The 23,197-nt window shown below is 42.6% G+C and overlaps 2 protein-coding genes across 4 annotated transcripts; one reads left to right on the top strand and one right to left on the bottom strand.

The window, feature by feature from the left end:
* The first annotated feature begins 3,191 nt into the window (after positions 1–3,191).
* On the top strand, positions 3,192–12,139 carry LOC137298200 (arylsulfatase B-like). Of its 2 annotated transcripts, XM_067830358.1 has the most exons (9): positions 3,192–3,541; positions 4,359–4,465; positions 4,783–4,942; positions 5,323–5,435; positions 5,634–5,750; positions 6,853–6,975; positions 7,585–7,714; positions 9,751–9,904; positions 10,308–12,139. In XM_067830358.1, the coding sequence occupies exons 2-9, from the start codon at positions 4,367–4,369 to the stop codon at positions 11,071–11,073; spliced, it is 1,662 nt and encodes a 553-aa protein (XP_067686459.1). In that variant the 5' UTR covers positions 3,192–3,541; positions 4,359–4,366; the 3' UTR covers positions 11,074–12,139. The 2 variants fall into 2 exon arrangements, with proteins under 2 accessions (XP_067686459.1, XP_067686460.1); XM_067830359.1 differs by lacking the exons at positions 3,192–3,541; positions 4,359–4,465; positions 4,783–4,942 and adding an exon at positions 4,985–5,086.
* Positions 12,140–13,436: 1,297 nt separating this feature from the next.
* LOC137298367 (arylsulfatase B-like) lies at positions 13,437–22,031 on the bottom strand. Of its 2 annotated transcripts, none has more exons than XM_067830588.1 (9): positions 21,676–22,031; positions 20,773–20,885; positions 19,829–19,988; positions 19,319–19,431; positions 18,925–19,041; positions 18,426–18,548; positions 18,020–18,149; positions 16,897–17,050; positions 13,437–16,094 (listed from the first exon to the last, which is right to left on the bottom strand). In XM_067830588.1, the coding sequence occupies exons 2-9, from the start codon at positions 20,866–20,868 to the stop codon at positions 15,362–15,364; spliced, it is 1,626 nt and encodes a 541-aa protein (XP_067686689.1). In that variant the 5' UTR covers positions 20,869–20,885; positions 21,676–22,031; the 3' UTR covers positions 13,437–15,361. The 2 variants fall into 2 exon arrangements, with proteins under 2 accessions (XP_067686689.1, XP_067686688.1); XM_067830587.1 differs by lacking the exon at positions 21,676–22,031 and adding an exon at positions 21,188–21,335.
* Positions 22,032–23,197: the final 1,166 nt, after the last annotated feature.

Here is a 23,197-nt window from a genome sequence, read left to right on the forward strand (position 1 = left end):
TAGAAGACTGCCACAAATAACTGAATCAGACAGCTTTCCGTCCAACCAACAGTTTGGATTCCAGAAAGGCATGTCATCTATTCACACATCGTTTGTAGTACAGGAAACTGCACACCACTATTCAGAGCGCTCAGACTCCGTACATGTAGCCTTTCTGGATAGTTCTAAGGCTTTTGACACTGTGTACCAGCCTGGTCTCCTGCTGAAGCTCCATCGGATGAACGTACCTCATCACTTATGGTCAGTACTAGATCACATCTACCAGAACATGAAGAGTTGTGTCCTAGTAAACAACGAGAAATCTGACTGGTTCCAGCTTCATAGAGGAGTCCGCCAAGGAAGCGTTTTATCTGCCAAATTGTATCTATTGTATATAGATGAACTTCTGAGAAACCTCCACAAGTGCGGAAAAGGATCAATCTTAATGGACATCAGTGTAACAGCTCCAACCCAGGCAGATGATATAACCCTGATATCACCAATCAAATCCCATCTACAAGACATGGTAGCTATGTGCGAATCATACAGTAGACAGTGGCGATTTACATTTTCTCCATCAAAAAGCAGAGTTCTAACTTTTGGACCAGTCAGCCATTCTAACCTGGACATTAAGTTATATGGTCAAAAAATCCCAATTACCAGAGAAATAAAACACTTTGGAATAACTCTCTCAGCAGAATACAACTCCTGGAATAGAACCATCGATGCCTGCTCGAAGATGAGATCAACAACAATGTCACTGTTAAAAACAGGGCTACACGTTAGAGGATTAAATCCTTTAGTCAGCTCTAAAATCATTAAATCTATCTGTGTCCCAAGATCCCTTTTTGGGTGTGAACTGTGGAACAACTTAAGCAAAGCACAAGTGTTGGCTCTGGAACGCTCCCTGAGAGCAGCCCTCAAGATAGCACAAGGCCTACCTCGTTCTACGAGAACAGATATCTGCAACGCACTGCTCGGCTGGACATCACTGGAGTCTGAAATAGACAAGCGAAAGCTGCTGTTCCTTGGAAACCTGTGTAAAGGCAAAACAGACTTCCTCCCCAGGCGTATCTTGTCAACAAGACTGGTTCTGTCTAAGTACAAGTATTCAAAAAATCCTCTTGGCTTTGTCCCGGACATCAAACGGATTGCAGAGAAATACAACCTCACAAGTTTCCTTCACGCCTTCAGTAGCCATGGAACATTCCCTAATAGACTTACCTGGAAGAGGATTGTAAAAGATGCTATTAAAGGGAGAGAGCTCGACACATGGAAAAAACGAATAGAAACCAACCCAGACCTGAGACACCTCCTACAGATTCATCCAGTTATCTCCCCCCACAAAGCGTGGGTAACGGCGAAGAGAGTTCCAGGTATGAAGGAAGCTGCAGCCTTTGTGATCCAGATGTGCGCCATGTGGAGGCCAGGAAACCTCCAGGGTGTGTGCAGGCTGTGCAGGAACAGTCACACAGACTTACTGGTACACATTGTGTGCATGTGTCATGAAACAGAAAAACAGAGAGACAGCCTCTGGTGCAACATAGTGGACAGGTGCTCTGTGGAGGTCAGTGCAGCTCTACATCAGAAGCCTGATGTGGAATTAGTATGCTGTCTACTGTCCTGTCATTCTCCTGTGCCAAATCCGGACATTGAACACACATTCTCTGAAGTAGTAATGAAAGGCTTACTCGAGTTTAAAAAAATAACTGTCCTCGAAAAGGAGTATTATAATCACCGCTTTTAAATCTACAAGTTACTAAAAATTCAGATGCCGATATAATGTAAAGCTGTTATAACTTACTTCCCTTGTAACTCTCCTCTGGAGGAATAAAGAATATATATATATTGGCCGCCTTGAAGCTGGGAAGTCGCAGTGTGCAGTTGCCCGAAATTTCAGCGTTCGTCAGAACACCATATCTCGCCTTTGGGTCGTTTCCCGCAATCCAGTTCCGCCCATGATCGCGCCAGAGTTGGCGGTCCAAGAGTCACCATCCATAGCCCAGGACCGATACATCTGATTTGTCCACTTGCGTCATCGTCTAACCACAATCATGGAGACTGCACAACGCATCCCTTGTTTGAGAAGAAACTGTCAGGAATCGTTTACGTGAAGTGCAGTTTCCTCCAATATAGCACTGTTTGAGATGAGAAACTTTCGTCGGCACAATCTTTTGCGCTGGTGTCGATGAACTAGAACCTTAGAAACTGGAGGCGAGTTTGGTTCAGTGAGGAATCACTTCTTCTGATGAGAAAGACATTATGATTACTGTCGGGGAAATGAACATTTTGCTCCTAATTACATTCGACAGTTCAGAGATTCAGTGGAGGTTGTGTCAAGGTGTGGTGTGCAGCTCACAAAGATCTGTCATAGTTTGGGTTCAGGGAAATTTTACCGCAAATCGGTACATCAACGAAGTCCTTGCGCGTGACATGTGAATCTTCGATTCTGGACGGACAGATGGATTTTTTTCATGAAACGAAATCGTTGCATGACATCGCTTCTTCACATACAGCACGCGTCACGATCCGCTACCTTGCAAATCTTAACGTCAGTGTCTTTCCATGGCCTTCTCGATCACCAGATCTAAACCCGAAAGAATATTTATGGGATGACATCAAAACACCCCTCAGACACTTATATAGCTTGAGATCGCATTGCAGGAAGAGTGCTGAAGAATTCCGCAAGAGCGACTTTGTCGACGTATCCAGTCTCTGCCGAGACGTTGTCGAGCAGTAATTGCTGCAAATGGTGGACATAGAAAGTAGTCACTTTGATGCCATCTTGTGACTCAAGTAAACAGGAACACAACAATAAAGGCTGCTGTTGTGTTTTCAAACTCTTTTGTCTATATTCGCATGAGTAAACTCGCGAGCCTCCCCAAAACACAGCCCCCATGCACACTAACCGACTTACTGTGCAAAGCCTCGAGCCTCCCCACAACACAACACAATGCCCACAAACCGAGTTACTGTGGAAAGCGTTGAACCTCCCCACAACACCGTGTGCACTAACCGAGCAAAGCGGCGAGTATCCCCCCAAGACAACATCATGTGCACTAGCCGATTTATTGCGCAAAGCGGCGTTAAACCTACTCACTCACGGTGTAACAGCTGTGCATGAGAATCCATAGTTTAACATGACCGCCCTCCCGGCAGTTTGCCATACACACAATTGTAGGTACTGCATGTTATAGTGTTTAAGGTCACACACAGGCTCAATACCTCAACGACCGCCTAGTTCTGTATGAACCGAGCGTGCTATATATAGTGTATTCAACCCGTAACGAAAGCTCTTCGCGACCATGTCAACTTCCGTGACTGTCAGAGGGGCGTGACTGCGCTGATAGCCATGAAGCACATGACGTGACACTGTATAGATTTCAGTGTTGTGTGTACACGTGACATCCAGCATGTGACTAGATCAATAGATGATGTCTCGTTATCCTTGAGTTTACAAAGGGTTAATGGTTTCACGTGAGTTTTGTCATCTGCCCGGTTGCACACACTGGAAACACGACCGACGTCTCGAGGGACTTATCTACCCGGAGAGCTAGTGCAGGTAAGAGTGTAGTGCCCACTGAACGCCTTGTTTGGTATATTAAACTTTGAGACACAGAGATGTTTAAGTAAACAGGTGGTTATATATACGTTCTCTAAGGTCATCAACCTATGCATAAGATGTCAGTTATATCGGATGGCTAGTAGGCTGTGCAGATATCGGCCTGTTGTTGTTAATGTTAGATGCTTATACAATAACGAAACTTTCGGTGACCTTTGGACGAGTAAACACCCTATCTCTAAGGTGTGGGATAGTCTTGAGGTTTAAGCTTTCGCTCGTCATGCAGAAGGCCCGAGTTCAATTCCACACATGGGTACAACGCGTGAATCCCATTTCATGTTCTACCCGATGTCGTGATATTGCTGTAATACTGCTAAAAGCGGTAACTCACTCATTCACTCTCAGATGTCGCGGGGCGCTGCAGCAATGGGCGGGTAATGCGAGTGCAGTGGTTTAAGTGTTGGGTTTGCACTCCAAAAAGTCCCTGTTTGATTCCCTTCAAGATAATAATGTGTGAAGTTGAATATTATGTGACCGGGTCTAGCTGGAATATTGCCCCAAATGGCAAAAACCCTTCTTCAGACACTGAGGTTCACCATTGCTCTCGTCACTATAGAAGCCCCTCCCCCACCCCCCACTCCATACCTACAAGCCATTGAGTATTCTTGAGATCGGTGCTTCCACAAATTTATAACTACCCAGGTAGATGTTTCCTCCAGAGGCAACTGTTGTCTGGTGTCCGTAACAGCTGTCAGTGATCACGTGACACGGGTGTATGCCAAAAGTTTCTTAACAAGATGTTTCCACTACTTTCCAGACAGTAATATGGCGTTTCCATGGGTTGTTGGGCTGCTGATTACCATGGCAACTTCGTGTCAGTCAGCGAAACGTCCAAACATCGTCTTCATCGTTGCAGATGATCTGGTACGTGCAGACAGATCTGGACAATAGAAAAAACATCAAGTAAACAAACAAAATAAAACATCTTTTTTTCACAACAGGCTTTTTCGATTTCGGTAACCCATACTAGTAAGGTGCGACTAAGGGGATCGGGAGGTCAGATATTGCTGGTGTATTCTTGCTGGAGACGCAAAACATATATACACTTATGTGATAATTCAACTGTCAACTGATTCTAAACATGACGTTGGTGTACAGTGACTGCCAATGTAGTTGTGTTATGAAGAACGATAACACATGGTCTTTCTGTAAATGGAAAATCTGTTCTTGTGTATCTACAGGGATACAACGATGTCAGCTTCCATGGGTCTAATCAGATTCCCACACCCAACATCGACAACCTCGCCTACAACGGTATCATCCTTAACAACTACTACGTGTCTCCTATTTGTACCCCGACTAGAAGCGCCATCATGACCGGCAGACACCCCATACACACAGGTGAGGGGGATACCACATACACACAGGTGAGGGGGACACCACATACACACAGGTGAGATGGACGCCCCAGCACGCATGCAACAGTCTCTATGCACAGGTGGACTCCCCAGATAAACGAGTGAGATGGACACCCCATACACACAGGTGAGACGGACTGCTCATTTACTCAGGTGAGATGGACACCCCGACACGAATGCAACAGTCTCTATACACAGGTGGACTCCCCAGATACACGGGTGAGATGGACACTACATACACACAGCTGAGATTGACTCTCCATTTACTCACGTGAGACTGAAGCTCTATTTACAAAGCTGAGACAATCGGCCTAGGTACCAAAAACAACGAAATAACACAGACGTCTCATTGTTTTTCTCCAGGGATGCAGCACAGTGTGATCGCAGGCGAGGAGCCATACGGCCTTCCTCTGACTGAGACCATCATGCCCCAGTACTTCAAGGAGCTGGGCTACAAGAGCCACATTGTGGGCAAGGTGGGGACCGTCTCAAAACTAAATCAGGGCTTCAGTACCCAACACAAATAAGACTGAACACGATAATAAGAATGATCTGTTTGTTTATGTGTTTCCCTTAGAAGCAGGCAACGAACAAATATTCAGATGGTCATTCTTCCTAAGGCTGCATTTGCACTTATGAAAACCAAATTATAAAAAATGTTCGCCTGATTTCAGTGGCATCTTGGATTCTTCGCCAAAGAGTATACGCCCACCTACCGTGGGTTCGACTCCCATTTTGGCTACTGGCTGGGCTGCGAGGACTACTTCGACCATACTTCGGAGGCGTGGCTGGTAGGTGTCCGTCCTTGACCATCATGCTCTCAGCTGAGATGTGAAACTGCGTAGAGACGTCGACATCAGTGGAAGCATGGTTGTAATAGTAGGGAGGGGTAGGTCAGTTGCATATGGTTAGAGTTAGAGTTACTTGTTAGGCGAGGACGCTGGGCGAAATTATTGTTTGGCGACACGGAAGGATCTGTGTGAAACTTTAGGCGGGTGCGACAGGGCCAGCTGAATAAATAAAGATTGACGCGAACGTGTGACTAATGACGAGGTTTGAGGAAGGATTAAGACAAAATGAGTGTTTAAGATCACGACTGTACCATTAGGTGAGAAGTGAAAAGGAACGTAAGGTTGTAGACCTCTTACGAGGTGAGATGAGGCGAGGTGAGACGAGGTGAGACGAGGTGAGGCGAGGTGAAATGGGGTTTTAGCGTTGTAATTAAGAATGTTTCGCCGATATGACCAAGTACATGCTTGTGTATGTGTGGCTGTAAGTACTATCCAAGACTTCAGCTAGTTTTAAAGTGCTAGCTCAATGAGATATCAGCTGACCATGAATACAAGGCTCAGACGCATTTTACTGACTCCGACCAGTCCTTGGTGTACTGTTAATGCCGAGCGTCAGGCAGGGATCAACAAGTACCATATTTTAACGTCTTTTGGTATGACGCGGCCAGGCGAATGCTCGAGCCAGACCTATTACGGATGCACGAGAGTATACAGTAGTGTAGAGATCGGACAGTGTATTCAGACGGTAGTGATTGACGGTTAAGGCGAGAGAGGACAACGTCAATCAGTTCTCGTAAACTGGACGTTAGAACGATTACAATAAAACCAAATCTTGCGAACACCACTGAGGGTAACATTGTCTATGAAACCAAAATATTTCGTTGCGTAGATGAAGTCTAATACTTCACATGCAGCAGTACTGACCAATACTGAGATGAACGTCACACAAATCAAGTATATAAAAGACACTTGCAAAGCTCAAGACTGATGTATAGGGGTAGAGATATCTGGGGAGTTACATAGTAACATCAAACGTAAACAGGACCTCTGTCACAATGAACAAAGAAACAGCGACCTTGACCTCGACTTCCTGTGTTGGCAGAGTCAGTGGGGCCTGGACTTCCGGCGGAACATGGATCTACTGGACAACTACACTGGCCAGTACTCCACGGAACTGTTCACACAAGAGGCCGTCAACATCATCAACACGCACAACAAGTCAGAGGTGGGGCGTAGTTCGTTTCTCAACACTCAAGCACGTATCCTAATTCAAAATAATAGATGTTTGCTAGCTTCCAGTATAGGCTTTCTAGATGATGCAAATACTTATCTTGCAGCTGCTGAGTATGCAATGATATACTATACATAGTTAGTATTCGTAGTATCTTACATCACCTTGAGTCATCACTGTCTGGAGTCGGACAAAGGTTCACAGCTCCATCTCTGCTGGCCATTGTACCTATCAGGCGATGTATCACGTTAATATTGCTTAACAAATTGGGATGTAAACGTTACTTTAGGGGCACATTCCATAGCAAAAAAAAAACATTCCCAGAAAATCGCGTTGGTGTGTAGACGATACTGTATCTGACTAAATGCTGTGTTCGTTATACAAGCCGTTATATAAGGTTTGAAGCGTCAGAAGGTGTTGATAAGTAGCCCTGCTGTTTGCTTGTCAGACTCGAGGCCTAAGTTCGATTCCTCTTACCTTTTATTACGTGAAGCCTCTGTATTTATTACAAAAATAACTTAACAGTGGAACGGTGTAAACCCCATCTCACTCTGCCGTATTGCTGTGGTGACTGCCTAACGGCGCTTGTACTCCCATCTCCAGCCCCTTCTGCTGTACCTCCCGTACCAAGCGGTCCACAGCGGCAACCTAGACGCCTTCCCCCTACAGGCGCCGGAGATGTACACCAAGCGCTTCCCCAACATCCAGAACATCAACCGGAAGCTGTACGCAGGTTAGCGTCCCTGGGATGGTGTGGATGGACACAAAGGGGATTTGTGGCTCCCACCTAATAACAGTCTAAGTAAATTTAGCCTCTGTACTTCTCGTTACACTCCACTAGTCTCAGTCTCAGTGGTGGAGTGTAACGAATAACACTGAGACTAAGTTTACTTAGACTGCAACTAATAAGTATCCTGAACGGGCGTCTTTCCAAACGAAAATATGTCATATATACTTCTGATGTACGACAGTTGTTTCTGTTGTAAATACAGTCAAGTCTTATGTATCCTACAATCGGCTTTATCCGACACTTTAGTCAGTAAAATTATAAATTGTAAACGTAATCTAGTCTCATTTGAGAATGAAGATTTTTATGGATATCAACTTCTTTATGAGAGAACACAACGTTTCGGAGTTAATGCTTACTCTTTCATCAGGTGATTGAGAAAGGGATACAGAGGTGTATTTATATGTACAGGTAAAACAATAACAAAGTAACAAGTGGAATGAGTTAACGAAAGCTAGTATAAACAAGCACTGATAGGAAGCCGATAGTTAAGATAACAATGATGGAAGCCAATGGTAATGCATTACAGTTGATTGGATATGTTTACATAACACAGATACGGGGTAAGGACGATGTACATGATTGGGGATAAGGATGGAAGCCAATGGTGATACATTACGCATGATAGGATGATGTACATAACACACGATAGGGGGTGAGCATGTTTACATGAGGGTTGATGATGTACAAACACAAGTAGGTAAGGATGTACTCGGGTAGATTGGCTATACATGAATTACATAGATAGAATGTACACAGGTAGATGAGATAAATTTATCAATAAGTCCCAGGCACTTGGTAGGTACACTCCTTGGTCGCGGTTGATGGCTGGTTTCTGTCTCCGGACGCACACCGACCAGTACATCCACTACAACTGTAATGCATTACCATTGGCTTCCATCATTGTTATCTTAACTATCGGCTTCCTATCAGTGCTTGTTTATACTAGCTTTCGTTAACTCATTCCACTTGTTACTTTGTTATTGTTTTACCTGTACATATAAATACACCTCTGTATCCCTTTCTCAATCACCTGATGAAAGAGTAAGCATTAACTCCGAAACGTTGTGTTCTCTCATAAAGAAGTTGATATCCATAAAAATCTTCATTCTTATGTATTTTCACTTCTAAATGACATTCAAAGACTTAGTCTCATTTGTTTACTCCGACATCTCGTTAATCCGTCAATTTGCTATGCAATGAACGGTGTCGGATTAACACGATATGACTGTGCACGAAACGGTTCTCCGATACATAACTAATTGCTAAAATTACTTTTCAAGCCGGTTGTTGCTGTACAAAGCGACCTTAGCGACCTTGACGGTAAGGTGATCGTAACTCACATACCTTAACATAGACTTACGACGGTCGTAGCGCTACGGTTACTGTTCAGCAGGATGCTGGATTGCCTTCATCTGGTGTCGTTTCTGGCTGTATAGTGTTCAAGTACCAGTGTGGGTTTGAAGCATAGATGGTGATACATGTATACCATTAAGTAGGGGATATTGAGGGTTAAGCCAAGAAGGAACCTATGATGATGAGAAATTAAGGGGAAACGTCACAATTTATTCTATTTCTTTAGAACTGTTTCATCTGCCTGAATATATATCACTTCTTCTGATATGGATAGACACTGGCTTGTTGTGTGCTCGCGAAATGGAATATCCCCTACTTTTTTTAATGGTATATATTCTTAAGTTCAATATAAACCGTATTTTCTATGGTATGTTGAACGTGTTAGGCTAGCGGCTGATTATGTGTCCTTAGTAAATGTTGCATGCAAGTAGGTCGGTCATCCATCCATATGAGCCTGGGCCTAGATTTTCGAAGGTCTCTTAGCGCTAAGATTGTTGTACACTAAGTATCATACATTGAGATTAACGTACGATAATCTTAGCGCTAAGAGAGCTTCGAAAATATAGGCCCTGTTCAGTATGTGGAGGCCCTGGTGATGATTATGGTATAATCTGTTAACCATGCAGGTATGGTGTCTGCCCTGGACGACGGCGTCGGGGAGGTGGTGAAAGCTCTGAACCAGGCTGGACTCATGAACAACACCATCATAGCGTTCACCACTGACAACGGGGGACCCTCCAACGGGTTTGACGGTAACGCTGCCAGCAACTACCCTCTCAGGTAACGTCACGAGAGAAGAACAACCTAAAATGATTAACCACGGGCATCAAGTCGATTGTCAGGATATGTCAGAGTCAGAATGTTCTACTTATTCAATCTAGTTTACGGGTTGTTTTATCTCTGACAAGAAAAGCGGATGCTAAACGTTTGTGTATATACCAGCAACAGGTTCGTTGAATGTTGGAACAGGAGCGCTGCAATTATCTGTGCTGAGTAAGGTCCCTTGGGCACACCAGAAATATTTTGTCTGTTGTGTCCAGCCCTGGTGGCCCCTGTTATATTGCTCGATCATCCCACTTGTCAACTGGTAGAATGTAATCAATTGCAGCGCAAACGTTGGATGACGTTCAACACTAAAACATATATTTATGAATAAAAAGACTTGATGTTTCATGTTTTTCAGAGGGGTCAAGGCTACGCTGTGGGAGGGCGGAGTTCGCGGGGTGGGGTTCGTTCACAGCCCCCTTCTCCAAAAATCCGGGTACGTATCTCAGCAGATGATGCATGTGACAGACTGGCTGCCCACGTTGTTCAGCGCGGCGGGCGGCGACCCCAAGAGGTTGAAAAAACAGGACGGTTTCGACTCCTGGAACATGCTGTCCACCAATGGCGCACCAGTCCGGACAGAGATGCTACACAACATCGACCCTCTCGGCAAATTCGGTGGCTTGAGAGTTGGGGAGTACAAGCTTCTTACTGGCAACGTCGGGTATGGCGATGGATGGAATGGTTGGTACCCGCCCTGGCAGCTGGAGGAGGATACAGACCGTCTCCATGGCAGCAAATATGACAAAATGTCAGACAACGCATGGACAAAATATGCAGAATCGCGCGTGATACCTTCCAATGATATCCATGTTACAGCGGCGGGAAATTATCCAACAAGCAGACGACCTTCTGGCAGTCCCGTTCCCATCAGCTGTGGACCCAAACCGCAGAACGCCAGCACGAACTGCGAGCCGATAAAGGCTCCTTGTCTCTACCACATCCCCTCCGACCCCTGCGAGTACCACAACATCGCCGACCAACACCAGGACATCGTCATCCAGCTCTTGACTCGACTCGAACAGTACACATACACCATGATTCCCCCTGGAAACAAACCATTTGATAAGAATGGCAACCCTTCTCTCCATGGCAACGCCTGGGTTCCGTGGGTGGAGTTGTAGACTAGTGGACATTTCTATAGAGGTGTCAGTAAGATCTCCTAATTATATCCTCACCTCTTGGGTAAACCGGGTACGATCTTTAGAGCTGTTATTTTGACCACTCGTTTATACAAGCTTTAATCTTTCCTCTGCAGTATTACTGAGAAACTGTAGCGCAGATAGGGTTGGTCTATCCATGACAGCTGAAATTTAAAATACAAAATACACATCGTAATACCTGTCACTGAAACGGATACTTGTTCATAGTATTCACATATGCATTCTTACTACATTCCCTGCAACTGTCTCAGATGGTTAGTCCAGATTTTATAGGAAATCCTAGCACAAGAAATGACCCAAGTGATGTGCAATATATACCTGACTTGTGATATCTGTATATTAATGCTAGCACGACAACTAGCATTAGTGGTATACTCCTGCCATGGTTAGTGTTACTGTGTGGAGATCATCTGTAAATATACAGCCGTTATTTCCTGTTTATGCCATGCCGGAGGGGTAGCCTAGTAGTTAAAGCGTTCGTCCGTCACTACGAAGGCCTGGTTCGATTCCACACATAGGTACAATATGTGAAGCCCATTTCTGGTATCCCCCGCCGTGATATTGCAGGAATGTTGCTAAAAGCGGCGTAAAACCCAACTCACTCACTCGTCAATCGCTGTGGTGAAGAATTACGATTATGTTACATCTACTCACCGCCCCACTCTGGACATTACCGTCTACTTGAAAGAGGCGGTGGGGTAGCTTGCGGATTAAAGGGTTCGTCCGTAAAGCTGAAAACCCGGGTTGGATTCCAAACACGGACGCAATGTGTGATGCCCGTTCCTGGAGTCTTCCGCTGTAGTACTGATGAAATATGAATATTAAATGCGGCACAGAACATTATTCACCCACTCTACCACACATTAACGAGGATCTACATATGGACTTTATGGTGGAATACGGTATATCCATGACAATCAAGGTTGGTTAGTTATTTTTCATAGAACCTCTGTTTTTCCATAGGTATAGTTTGTTATTTCTTTATAATTGTGGACTGCGTGTCGGGACAAATAAATGTATTTTTGTCGGTATTTGTTCTGTTTCATTGGTGAGAGGAACAGAGAACATATCTCCACGTGCTGTTGCAAACCAGACATCAGATCTTGAATGACTTGAACTAGCAATCAACACAGCTGAACCCAAGAATGTAAATTACCAGTGTCCTGAAGTCGTTGGGGGTGGTAGTGTAGCCTAGTGGTGAATGCGTTCGCTTCCCACATGGGTACAATGTGTGAAGCCGATTTCTGGTGTACCCTGCTGTGATATAGCTGGAATGTTGCTAAAAGCGGCGTTAAACTAATCCCACTCACTCAGTCATGAAGCAGATAAGTGCGGAGATGCCCAACATTAGCATGTTGACTTGTCAATACTCCAGTCTGAACTGGACAACACCACTCATAGCAAGGAGAAGGACCTACATCGGTGACACTTTTCCTGCAGTCGGCCTGACTCCCCCATGATGTAGTGTCTTCATATACGCATGTTGTGTTTGTGCCATTGAATTGGACACTATCAGACGTCATGGAGTGAGATGCCCAGAGTGGTTTCAGGTCACGTATTTGACCTACGCCTGACACGCGGATCAAGTCGTTAGTTAAACAAGTTTTAACCTAAGTTGAAAAAAGTTCTGAGACTTATATATTTAATTGGCAAGGTAATATTAAGAAGATCTGCAGTTTCAATTTCACTACATTTCGTGTACTTTTTGTTTAAAGTGAAATTCATCGGTACGTTTTCACTGAACAAGGAAGTACCCAGATTCGTGAACATATATATGTATCTCTACGCTTTGATTTGTGTTATCATAAGAGATCAATACAACATATACCATATTTGGGATTTCACTTTCTTAGTAAAGTACAAATTCTAGCACTTTTTGGTTGAGTCCCTTTTGGTTCGAACCCGCATCCTCAGAGTCAGGCACCTAATCGCCAGCACACAGTCAGCCGCCGAGCCCGCTCAGCCACTGCAACTTCCACTACAATACAAGTACACCACGACGACTCATTGTTTTAACAGCCCCGGAGACTGTTGTCAGTCAGGTTGCCTGGTCCAGAGAAGTGTATTTCCTGGTTGCCGTGGTTTGGATGGAATATCACAACCAACCGAGTTGTCTGGTCCAGAGAAGAGTAATTACTGGCTGGGTTTCCTGCACGGTGCAATCAGGAACCACACTGTGTCAATGCTTGCAGTGTTAATCGGCTATCACTCCCAAGCTGTCCCCTTGCATATCACACAGGCTAGCCACAATTGTCAAGGGTAACTGAATCATGTCTTACTAATTGCTTGGATTCCTCTATTAGGAAATGAACTAAAGAGTACAATAAATGTTACCATTTATTATTTGCTTTGATCACAAAGTATACAAATAATGTACTTCATTTGTACAGCAATGAAGTGAATCTCCTAGTTCAAACCTTCGTAATTCTGTCAGTTTACATCTGGAAGGAAGGAAGGATTCATTGTTCTTTGGTGGCCTATCAAGTCGCACATTTAACCGAAATACTGGCCACGTACTGGAACAAATACTCATTACTCATCTTTCCAAAGTCTTATCTTATTACGTTTTCTAATGAATCAGGAACAGCCATGTGCCAACACCGCTGTATGTAATGATGTACTTCAATGAACTGAAATCACCTGATTGCTCCTTGAAACATTAAATAGAAACTGTTTTAAAAATGTGTTCATAATGTATATTCTGATGTACAATACAGTATATTAAAACTAAGTACAAAAGCCCTTGACACTACATGCCTTTATCATCAGCAACATAAGACTTCACCCATGGAAATACATTTCATTCATATAGTTCTAATCTCAGTCGGGAATTTGTTAATTCCCCATGGAGTATTCTTACTGACAAATGCCATGGACTTATGACTAGTATTGACTTGAGTACATGTAATTCCCTGGGCTTAGATTTTCAAAGCTCTCTCTATGATATTACTAGTCAAAACCATCATACAATAACTTTAAGTAACTTTAAGTTTGTACGATTATCTTAGCACTATGACAGCTTCGAAAATGTAGGCCCTCAAATATTTCATCAATAGTACATCCCTGCAATCATCTCCCCTAGGAAACAATGATTATAGGTTCATAATGACAGTTACATGTAGACATGACTTCACGCATTACGCCATACACAGAACTTCAGGGTAACCTTTCAATAAGAACAAGCCGTTTTTGCATGTTCCAGACCTACCTTATTTGTACAAATGAAACATGACCATATTTTATCATAGTTACTTGTAGACAATCTGCCCTCTACTACTTCCTGTCAGAAAGTGTGTCATGCACACACAAAAGTATGGACTGCCATGGAAGGTCTCAGGTCTCTCTAAGTGCAGCTTAATGACAATGAACACTATCTGGGAAGTTAGTCATGGAGAGGCAAGTCGAGCAGGACTGGACCAGACTGAGAAATGGTTAATGGCTTGTAGTCAGTCTAGCCAACAGACACCATTCTGAAACTGGTTTTGTTGTTTACAGTTCTATTGTCTATCAGGTATAATTATTCTTCATGAAATTTTGGGATGGCTGCCACTGAAAACACAAGAGAACCACTGAATGGCAACGTTTCACAATGTTGGATGCTAGAGAGAGGACAAGCTTCTTGTATAATAAAGCATTTGTGCATAACAACTTCTTGTTTATTGCATAAAGTGTACATTTTGGTGTAGATTCTTGCACTGTTTTCAAACTGCAAGTGACTAAAACCAACAGCTTACTCCCCATCTGACCCACCCACTAATGTATCACTTGGTATTCAATTACATATCATTATTGGTGTTAATCACATGTTTGTCACAACATACTGTGTGCATATATTTCTCAATGCTTGTTGTGGTCTCAGCAAACAACAAGTTATCCATGAGCTCACATACTTTACTATTAACATACCATCTTCCAGAATGCTGATCAAACCATTACATGTGATTTGCGTAGCTGGTACTATAACAGACAGAAGCCATACAAATGTACAAATACAAATGGAGACCAGCTTTCCATATGGTCTCAGTAAACAGATATGTATAACTGACTTTGTCATGAATGATGGCAGTATGCCCAAAACAACAAATATTATTAACACATCATGCATCAACAATAAAAACTAAAACAGCATGAAGATGACATGGTTTTCTGCCCCTGGTTATCACATTTGTTCAAAGAAAACATAAAAGAGGCTGCATTATTATAAAAAGTCTGAAACACAGGATTATCCATTCTAAATCTGAGTGATGTATCACAAATTAACCCATGGGTCCCACACACCTCCATGATGTGACGGGTTGCCACGGTCGTCAGAGCCCTTGTTCCCTGGGGGAACCATGGTGTAGCTGTACTGCTCAAGACGAGTTAGTAGCTGTATCACAATGTCTTTTTTCTCGTCTGCGATGTTGTTGTATTCACAAGGATCTGATGGAATGTGAAACAAACATGGCGACTTTGTAGGATCGCAGTTTGTGCTAGCATTCGCAGGTTTGGGACCACAGTTGACTGTGACCGGTGAGAACTGGTTACGACGTGATTTACTGCTGTTTGGTTTGGGCAGATAACCATGACCTGTGAAGTATTCACGAGGGAACCCGTTCCTGGTGTAGTTATCAACATGAAAATACAGGTTGTCTGAAGTAAGTTGCCATGGTGGGTACCACCCATCCCAATTCATTCCAACATCACCCGTCAACAGTTTGTAATCACCAACTCTCAATCCGGCAAAGCCATCAGTAGGGTCTATGTTATGGAGCATTTCAGACCTAACTGGCTTCCCATTGGTTGACAGCATTTCCCATGAGTCAAAGCCATCTGGGTGTTTCAGTCTTTTTGGATCACCCCCAGCAGCTCGGTACAGTGTTGGGAGCCAGTCGGTGACATGGAGCATATTCTCAGACACGTACCCAGACGTCTGGAGTAGTGGGCTATGGACAATGCCCACCCCTCGCACTCCACCTTCCCAAAGAGTGTTTTTCACCCCTCTGCATGAAAATAGAACATGTGTCACGAACAGCTTGTAACTCTGCACAATGCTTCACTCTGCAACATTCAACATTCTGCTGTTTGATGGCAGTCTATAAACAATAAAGTCTGGACAGACAACCTAGTGATCATTACTAGCATTGATTTTCACAACTAGGGTATGACGACATGTATCATATCTCAGTAAACCAGACCCCCTGATCGTGCTAGTTGCTGCTTACAAGAAGTATGGGTAGCAACCATCAATTCTAACAAGGATTTTCATCGATTGGAGAAATTTGGAGAACACCTTTTTCTGAAATTCTAAAACAATCACTACCGAGAACAATAACACTGGATGTAGACATTTTTTAAAATTCTTAAAAGCTGGCCTAATTACTTCAGTGGATGGCTGGCTTTGAGATCATATTTTTTATTTGTTTTATGTTCAGCAGTTGTATTTCGTTTCTCCCCACGTAAACAGGTGCTCTTTTATTCAATACCAATAGCAACATGCATTATTTGGTGGACATCTAATCTAGTCCTTATGCTTCAACTTACGAGGTCGTAGTATGGAAAGTAAACCCAATAATTAGAAAAATACATCTAATTAAAATGATTATAATACTGACCTTTACCACTATGGTTGTTATTTGCTCACAATGTAAACCATGTAAATTGAAACAGAAGGTGAATATTTTCCAGAAAATATCCCCCTCCTTTTCCTCAACCACTCTAGATATTACATTGCTTATCCGTAACATATTCACTCTTGTACAAGAAATGATACAGTTTTACCTGGAGTCTATTGTCTATGGTTACCTGAGAGGGAAGTTGCTGGCTGCGTTAAAGTCAAATCCGTTAGATGGACCACCATTATCGGTTGTGAACACGATAATGGAGTTGTTGAGAAGACCAGTGTCTGTGAGGGCCTTCATCACCTCCCCAACACCGTCGTCCAGGGCAGATATCATGCCTGGAGGGATACATTCATCATGGGTCAAGGAAAAGGCATCAGCTCAGATAACACTTGTTGTAACAAGTGTTCTGTTGGATAATGCCACACTCTGCTATGTTTCAGCTATAAGGCAGCGATCTGTAAATAACTGAGTCTGGGCTAGACAATACAATGATCAACATCATGAGTATCGATGTATGCAATTTGGATATGATGACATGTGTCAACTAACCAAGTCAGCAAGCCTCACCACCTGATCCTGTTAGTCTCTGCAAGAGTGACGGAAGACCAGTTCTAGCCAGGATCTTCATGGATACTCAATATTGTGAATGACTAGAGCCACAAAACTCAATCACAAATAGAATGATGACAAAGTCTGTCACATCCCATGGAGTTTCTACAAGCTCACTGTTGTAAATAAAATTACTTCTGGGAAAATCATCGGCATCTGTCCTTACAATACAAAAGAGCTTCAAATTTTCATGAAGCGAAATAACGGGTTTGGCAGTAACAAATTGAACACTCAAAGACTGACAAAGATATGATATTTTAGTAATAATAAAGTTATTTTCAATTGCTGCCACATATTTTTAAATACAGTCTCATGCCACAAAATATTGTTCCTTGCAGAGAAAGATCTTCAACAGTTTGAAACATAAATCTTTTTTCCAAGCAATATAAACCAATAGACATAAGAAAGTACCTGCCTCATGTGATTATTTAAAACAAAAGAGATGTATACATTCAGGAAAGGTTAACTAAATTAAACATAACAATCATGCTACTGCCACAAAAACTGTCCAACAGTTAGACACAATGGATAGGAACATTTTTCACAATGACCTCACGTTTGTTGCCTATCATATCGGAGTGAAAATCTGAATTTCACAGTTGGCCCCTGAAGTGAATGGTACTTAAGCAGTACTTGTATAACACTTTCCCACAATACATTCAACACAAGTGTTGTCAAAGCTTCATGCATCTCACCTGCAAGTAACCTCCTCTTGATGTTTTGAATATGAGGGAACCTGTCTACATATTTCTTGGGTGCCTGAAGTGTGAATGCATTTGGGTTGCCACTGTGGACAGCCTGGTAGGGCAGATACAGCAGGAGGGGCTGCAAGGCGAGAAACACAGGTGATACACTCATTCACTGGAGGAAGGTGTGCTAGACATCTGACCCTGGTGTACAATATACCTGTACTGACATGGTCAATATACTTGTAACAGAAGCACAAACTTATACCAGTTCTAGGCATTCAACATACGTATATCAAGGTGCAACACACAAATCTACTAGGTAGATATACAATTTTCCAGGTGAACAACATACCTGCAACAGGTGTACACCATAGCAATTCCAGGTACACAACATTCCAGGTGTACAACATACCTCAGTTTGGTTGTGGTTTTTGATGATGCTAACAGCCTCCTGTGTAAAGATCTCTGTGGAGTAGTTCCCATACTGGTCGTGGAGGGCCTCCATGTTCCGGCGGAAGTCCAATCCCCATTGTTTCTGGGAAGACAATCAGTCATAAATAAGGCAAATATATTCCAATTCCTGGAATCTACAGAACCCCATACTAACTAGGTGACATCAATTAAAGCCATTCAACCCTGTTCTGTTCATGGCATGCCTTGATCCAACACAATATAACACACGCTGTTTTATTCACAACATATCACCTGGTCTGACACAACCCTGTTCTATTCATGACACATCACTTGGTTTGACACAAGCATGTTCTATTCATGACATATCACCTCGTTCGGCACAACCCTGTTCTGTTCATGACACATCATTTAGTCTGACACATTCATGTTCTATTCATGACACATCACCTAGTCCAACACAACCCAGTCTTTGCCCCCGGGAGACAATGCTTCTCTACCATGTTTGCCTCAGCTGTGTGGTCGAAGTAGTCCTCTGCTCCCAACCAGTAGCCCAAATGTGACTCAAAGCCGCGGTATGTGGGGGTATACTCTTTTGCAAAGAAACCCAGGTGCCACTGGAAGTCAGCAGAACACATTCGTCACAAGGGACATATATCCACAGCTTGCACACATATTCATCTCCACATCATCAGCGTATACAGACACAATAGTAAAATGCTAGCATCAATATTTAGAAAAGAACAGACGTTTGTAGAAGAAATAATTATTGAGTATGCAAAGTTGGTTTGCTGGCTGTCAGTGATGTTTACAATATATTTTTTAAACTTTACACTGAATAATTATCAAGATTCTGTACTAGGCAAGGGCCCATGTCACTATCAACCTTATCACCTTGCCAACTATATGTCGTCTGTATCCGAGTTCCTGGAAGTACTGAGGCATGATGGTCTCATTCAGAGGAAGTCCGTACGGGGCATCGCCAACAAGCACACCCACCTGCATACCTGAGACACAGAATATATGTTTAAGATAAGATGTCACAGTTAACCATGGCACACAGATGACTTTACTACAGCAGTGTCTCCTCTGAACAGGGGGTCAGTCTCATCTGAGGGTGTGGGACTGTGGTCTCCATTGGGCGAAGAAGAACAATTTTTATGGACTGACAATGAAAGTGTATATGGGGTGTTTGTCTGTGTCCTGTCTTTTCCATATGATCTGTCAGTATGGGATGTCAGTCTCAGCTGTGTGTCTACTACATAACATGGACTAGACAATCCTGTGACTCCCATCATGAGCATTGATCCGTGTCCATCTCACCAGTATAGATTGATTGTCTGATTCACCACCAGTGTGCATGAGGTGTCTGGCTCACCTGTGTGTATGGGATGTCCACCTCACCTGTGTGTATGGGGTGTCGACCAGTCATGAGAGCACTTCTAGTTGGTGTACATATAGGAGATACATAGTAGTTGTTGAGGATGATGCCATTGTAGGCGAGGTTGTCGATGTTGGGGGTGGGGATCTGATTAGACCCATGGAAACTAACATCGTTGTATCCCTGTAAACATAAATAACCTGGTACAGCAATTTTCCAGCCATATGACAGTGGCCTGTAAACAATCAAGTCTGGACCAGACAATCTGTATCTCGTATCAACTAGGTCTGTGAGCCTCAGCACCCAATATTATGTCTCTACTTTAGCTTATTCGTGACCAATTACCACCATGTTACACCTGTACTTGGTGTTGTACTGTGTGCAATGTTATGTATTGATGCACAATATAAAAATGGTCTTCAGTAACTGGTGCTTGTAATAAGAGACAAATGTGACCAGGTGGGCAGATTTGCTGACTTGGTTGACACATGTCATCGAATACAAATTGCACAGATCAATACTCATGTTGTTGATCACTGGATTGTTTGTTCCAGACTCAGGAACGGAAAGGCCAGCACCTTGTAGCTGCATTATTGCCTAGTGAAAGGTTAGACAACAAGCCAACCTTCAACAATACACCTATTCTGAGTGATTTACCAACAATACATCACAGTTCTCAAAAGTATAAAAAGAAGTCTGCCAAGGATTAGGTTCATATCATTCATTATACGTTTTATGGAGAAACAAAATGGACGAACTGAAGACCTTATACTGCAATACATACTTAAACATGGTAAAGCATACTGTTTCATCCCTAGTATTAAAAGCATGTATATTCAGAAACTCTGCATCAGTCTGTGAGAACACATGCAGAGATATCTGTTCTATCTGTAAATTTTAACTATGCTGACTTGCACACTTTTAGTCCACAGTACATGGAACATGGAACGAAATCAGCCTTGATTACCAGATCATCTGCTACGATGAGGATAATGTGTGGTCGTGTCGCCGCCATGGACAGTGCAGGTAGCACCAGGAGGAGAAAGATGGGGAGGTCACTCATGTCGACACTGATGTAACCTGTAAACTCATATGGCAACATAATCATATGACTGGAACATTCACGTGTGGGGTACGTATTCAATAAGCATTGAAAAAATGTCTAACATCATTAACAAGTGAGAAGATATTATTAAACATCGTTTTGAACAGTACATCTGCTGAATCACGAGGTCACAACTAAAACTAAAAGGGGCAATTACATTCCTAGCAAGTTTTATTTAAATTGTTCAGACACTACTTTAATGTACCAGCTAATAATAACTGCATTTTTTTCAAATATAGTCTCTTATATGTCAGTATGTCTAGCCGTTGAGGCATACCTCCGTTATCTGTGTATTCCTGTATTCAGCCCATGCGTTAAATCACGTATAAATAACACCTGTTGCCATGCTGAAGGCTGCATGAATCAATTCCCCCCACCTGGTGTCCTCTTACGTGCACCGTCTGTTTCATTTGTTTACTAACATTAAGGGGCAGATAACTCTCAATTCATGTTCAAATTAGGGGAAGAGGACGTAAAATCGGTTAGGAGACGTTCAGTTGCCGAGTGCAAGATATTCAAACCAAACATCCGAAGAGAAAATGCATAATAAAATTTTTGGTGAACAGAATCATGGAATATTTAATAAAAATCTGTTTGAGAACAAAGTCGATTGTCATGCTTGACAAGTGTCTTGCCATGTCTGTACACTTGCACGTGGAACTCATGTTTATCATGTGATATAAAAGTATATTAAAGTTATAACATCGATCCAGAGAACACATATAGTGCAAATAATGCCATTTTGCCATCTACCGAATTACTTACCCGTTGTTTCACAGGAAGACGAACAATGGTCTGGGTTAGCTTACGCGCTGGTGACTGCGCTTTGATTACAATCGACCCCGGCAGTTAACACATGGGGGTCGATAAACCGGCTGTATAACGAGGTTCCCGTGACTAGAAGTAGGCGGTCACGGGACCGTTATGTCTCATCACTGCCACGCTCTTGATCTACTGTTTGATGGTACGCACATTCGAGTTCAAAGACAATGTGTTTCGTCTTTTTTCAAAATATTATGTTGTACAGGTTAAATATTAGATCATGAAAGTTACCAGCTATCTAAGCACATGCTGTGACAATGATATAGGATATACTAGGTAACAGTCACAACAGCTACACTGAATATTGTTGTGAGGCACATGCTAGACTTGCACAAGTCTCGAAGGTGATAATTAATTAATTAATTAATTAATTAATTAATTAATTAATTAATTAATTAATTAATAGTTTAAATGAAAAATTCAGAAAAAATATATTAATTAATTAATTAATTAGTTTAAATGAAAAATTCTGAAACAGTGTGTGACAACAGTGTGGCGTCCGGTTATTTAGACTTGTAGAATTATGCATGGGTCTCGCATTTAGTACAGCCTTGGATCAAGACTAGGGACGTACATACTGAGAACATACCCTTCAGGTATTGATGTGAAAGGAGCTGTTACAGATGAAGGATTCGATCTTTGTATGTCTTACCTTGTATAGGATATGTATGCAGGTGGATTGATACCCTGTATATGTCCCAGTAACTTATTGTTTTTGTATATGGTCTATACATATGATTTATAGTATCAACGTGACGGACATGCTTGCAACGGAAATCTCTTAAAGTGAGGATACGATTCGCAGCAGTAACCCTCATTCTCGCGAGTGGATATGGTACATCGAAACGGCCTGTTGTCGTGTACGATTGCCAGAGTTTTCTATCGGGTTGATCGGGCATACACATCCGGCAGTAAAGGACAAACAAAAGAGGTTAACGGAAGTTGTGTCCTCTCGTGCTTGATACTGTAAATAACATCCCTAGAATTATGTGGCTTCATAGCCTGTCAATCAAACGACGTCCCCATAACTGCTTTTGTTTCTATTAGCAAAGCGTTTCCCCTATGTCTTTGCCCATCCAGTGACCCCAAGCCGTTACCGCGTTTTACCTGAAGACTGAGATACTATCTATGTACATAACTCGACCTATGCCCTCCCTGATTCATACAGATAACTAAAATATCTATCCATCTCAGGTCAGTTCTAAAGGTTCAGAAAGCTCTTTGTCTAAATGATCTGCTACACCTGTTATATTTGGTCACTTCGAAGCTGTTATTATTCCATTTAGCAATCACACTGAACCCATGGGAAGGAATAATCACAATGCAAATTTATATGTTCAAAGCAGTGTGTATCAGGATGATTTGTAACTTTCGTCTGCTGGCAGGCAATCGGAATATAATTATACATAAATTGACAGATTATCCTATGCATAGTAAGTCTGACGTAAATTCTAATACAGATAAC

Source organism: Haliotis asinina, chromosome 10 (assembly GCF_037392515.1).
Source record: "Haliotis asinina isolate JCU_RB_2024 chromosome 10, JCU_Hal_asi_v2, whole genome shotgun sequence".
In the NCBI taxonomy this organism is placed as follows: domain Eukaryota; kingdom Metazoa; phylum Mollusca; class Gastropoda; order Lepetellida; family Haliotidae; genus Haliotis; species Haliotis asinina.

Coding starts and splice junctions, on each gene's coding strand:
- LOC137298200 (XM_067830358.1), top strand. CDS start 4,367: ATGGCGTTTCCATGGGTTGTTGGGCTGCTGATTACCATGGCAACTTCG. Junction 5,436..5,633: donor AGAGCCACATTGTGGGCAAG/GTGGGGACCGTC, acceptor GCCTGATTTCAG/TGGCATCTTGGATTCTTCGC. Junction 5,751..6,852: donor ATACTTCGGAGGCGTGGCTG/GTAGGTGTCCGT, acceptor CTGTGTTGGCAG/AGTCAGTGGGGCCTGGACTT.
- LOC137298367 (XM_067830588.1), bottom strand. CDS start 20,868: ATGAGTGACCTCCCCATCTTTCTCCTCCTGGTGCTACCTGCACTGTCC. Junction 19,989..20,772: donor TCATCGTAGCAGATGATCTG/GTAATCAAGGCT, acceptor TTATGTTTACAG/GGATACAACGATGTTAGTTT. Junction 18,549..18,924: donor ACACAGCTGAGGCAAACATG/GTAGAGAAGCAT, acceptor TTGTCTTCCCAG/AAACAATGGGGATTGGACTT.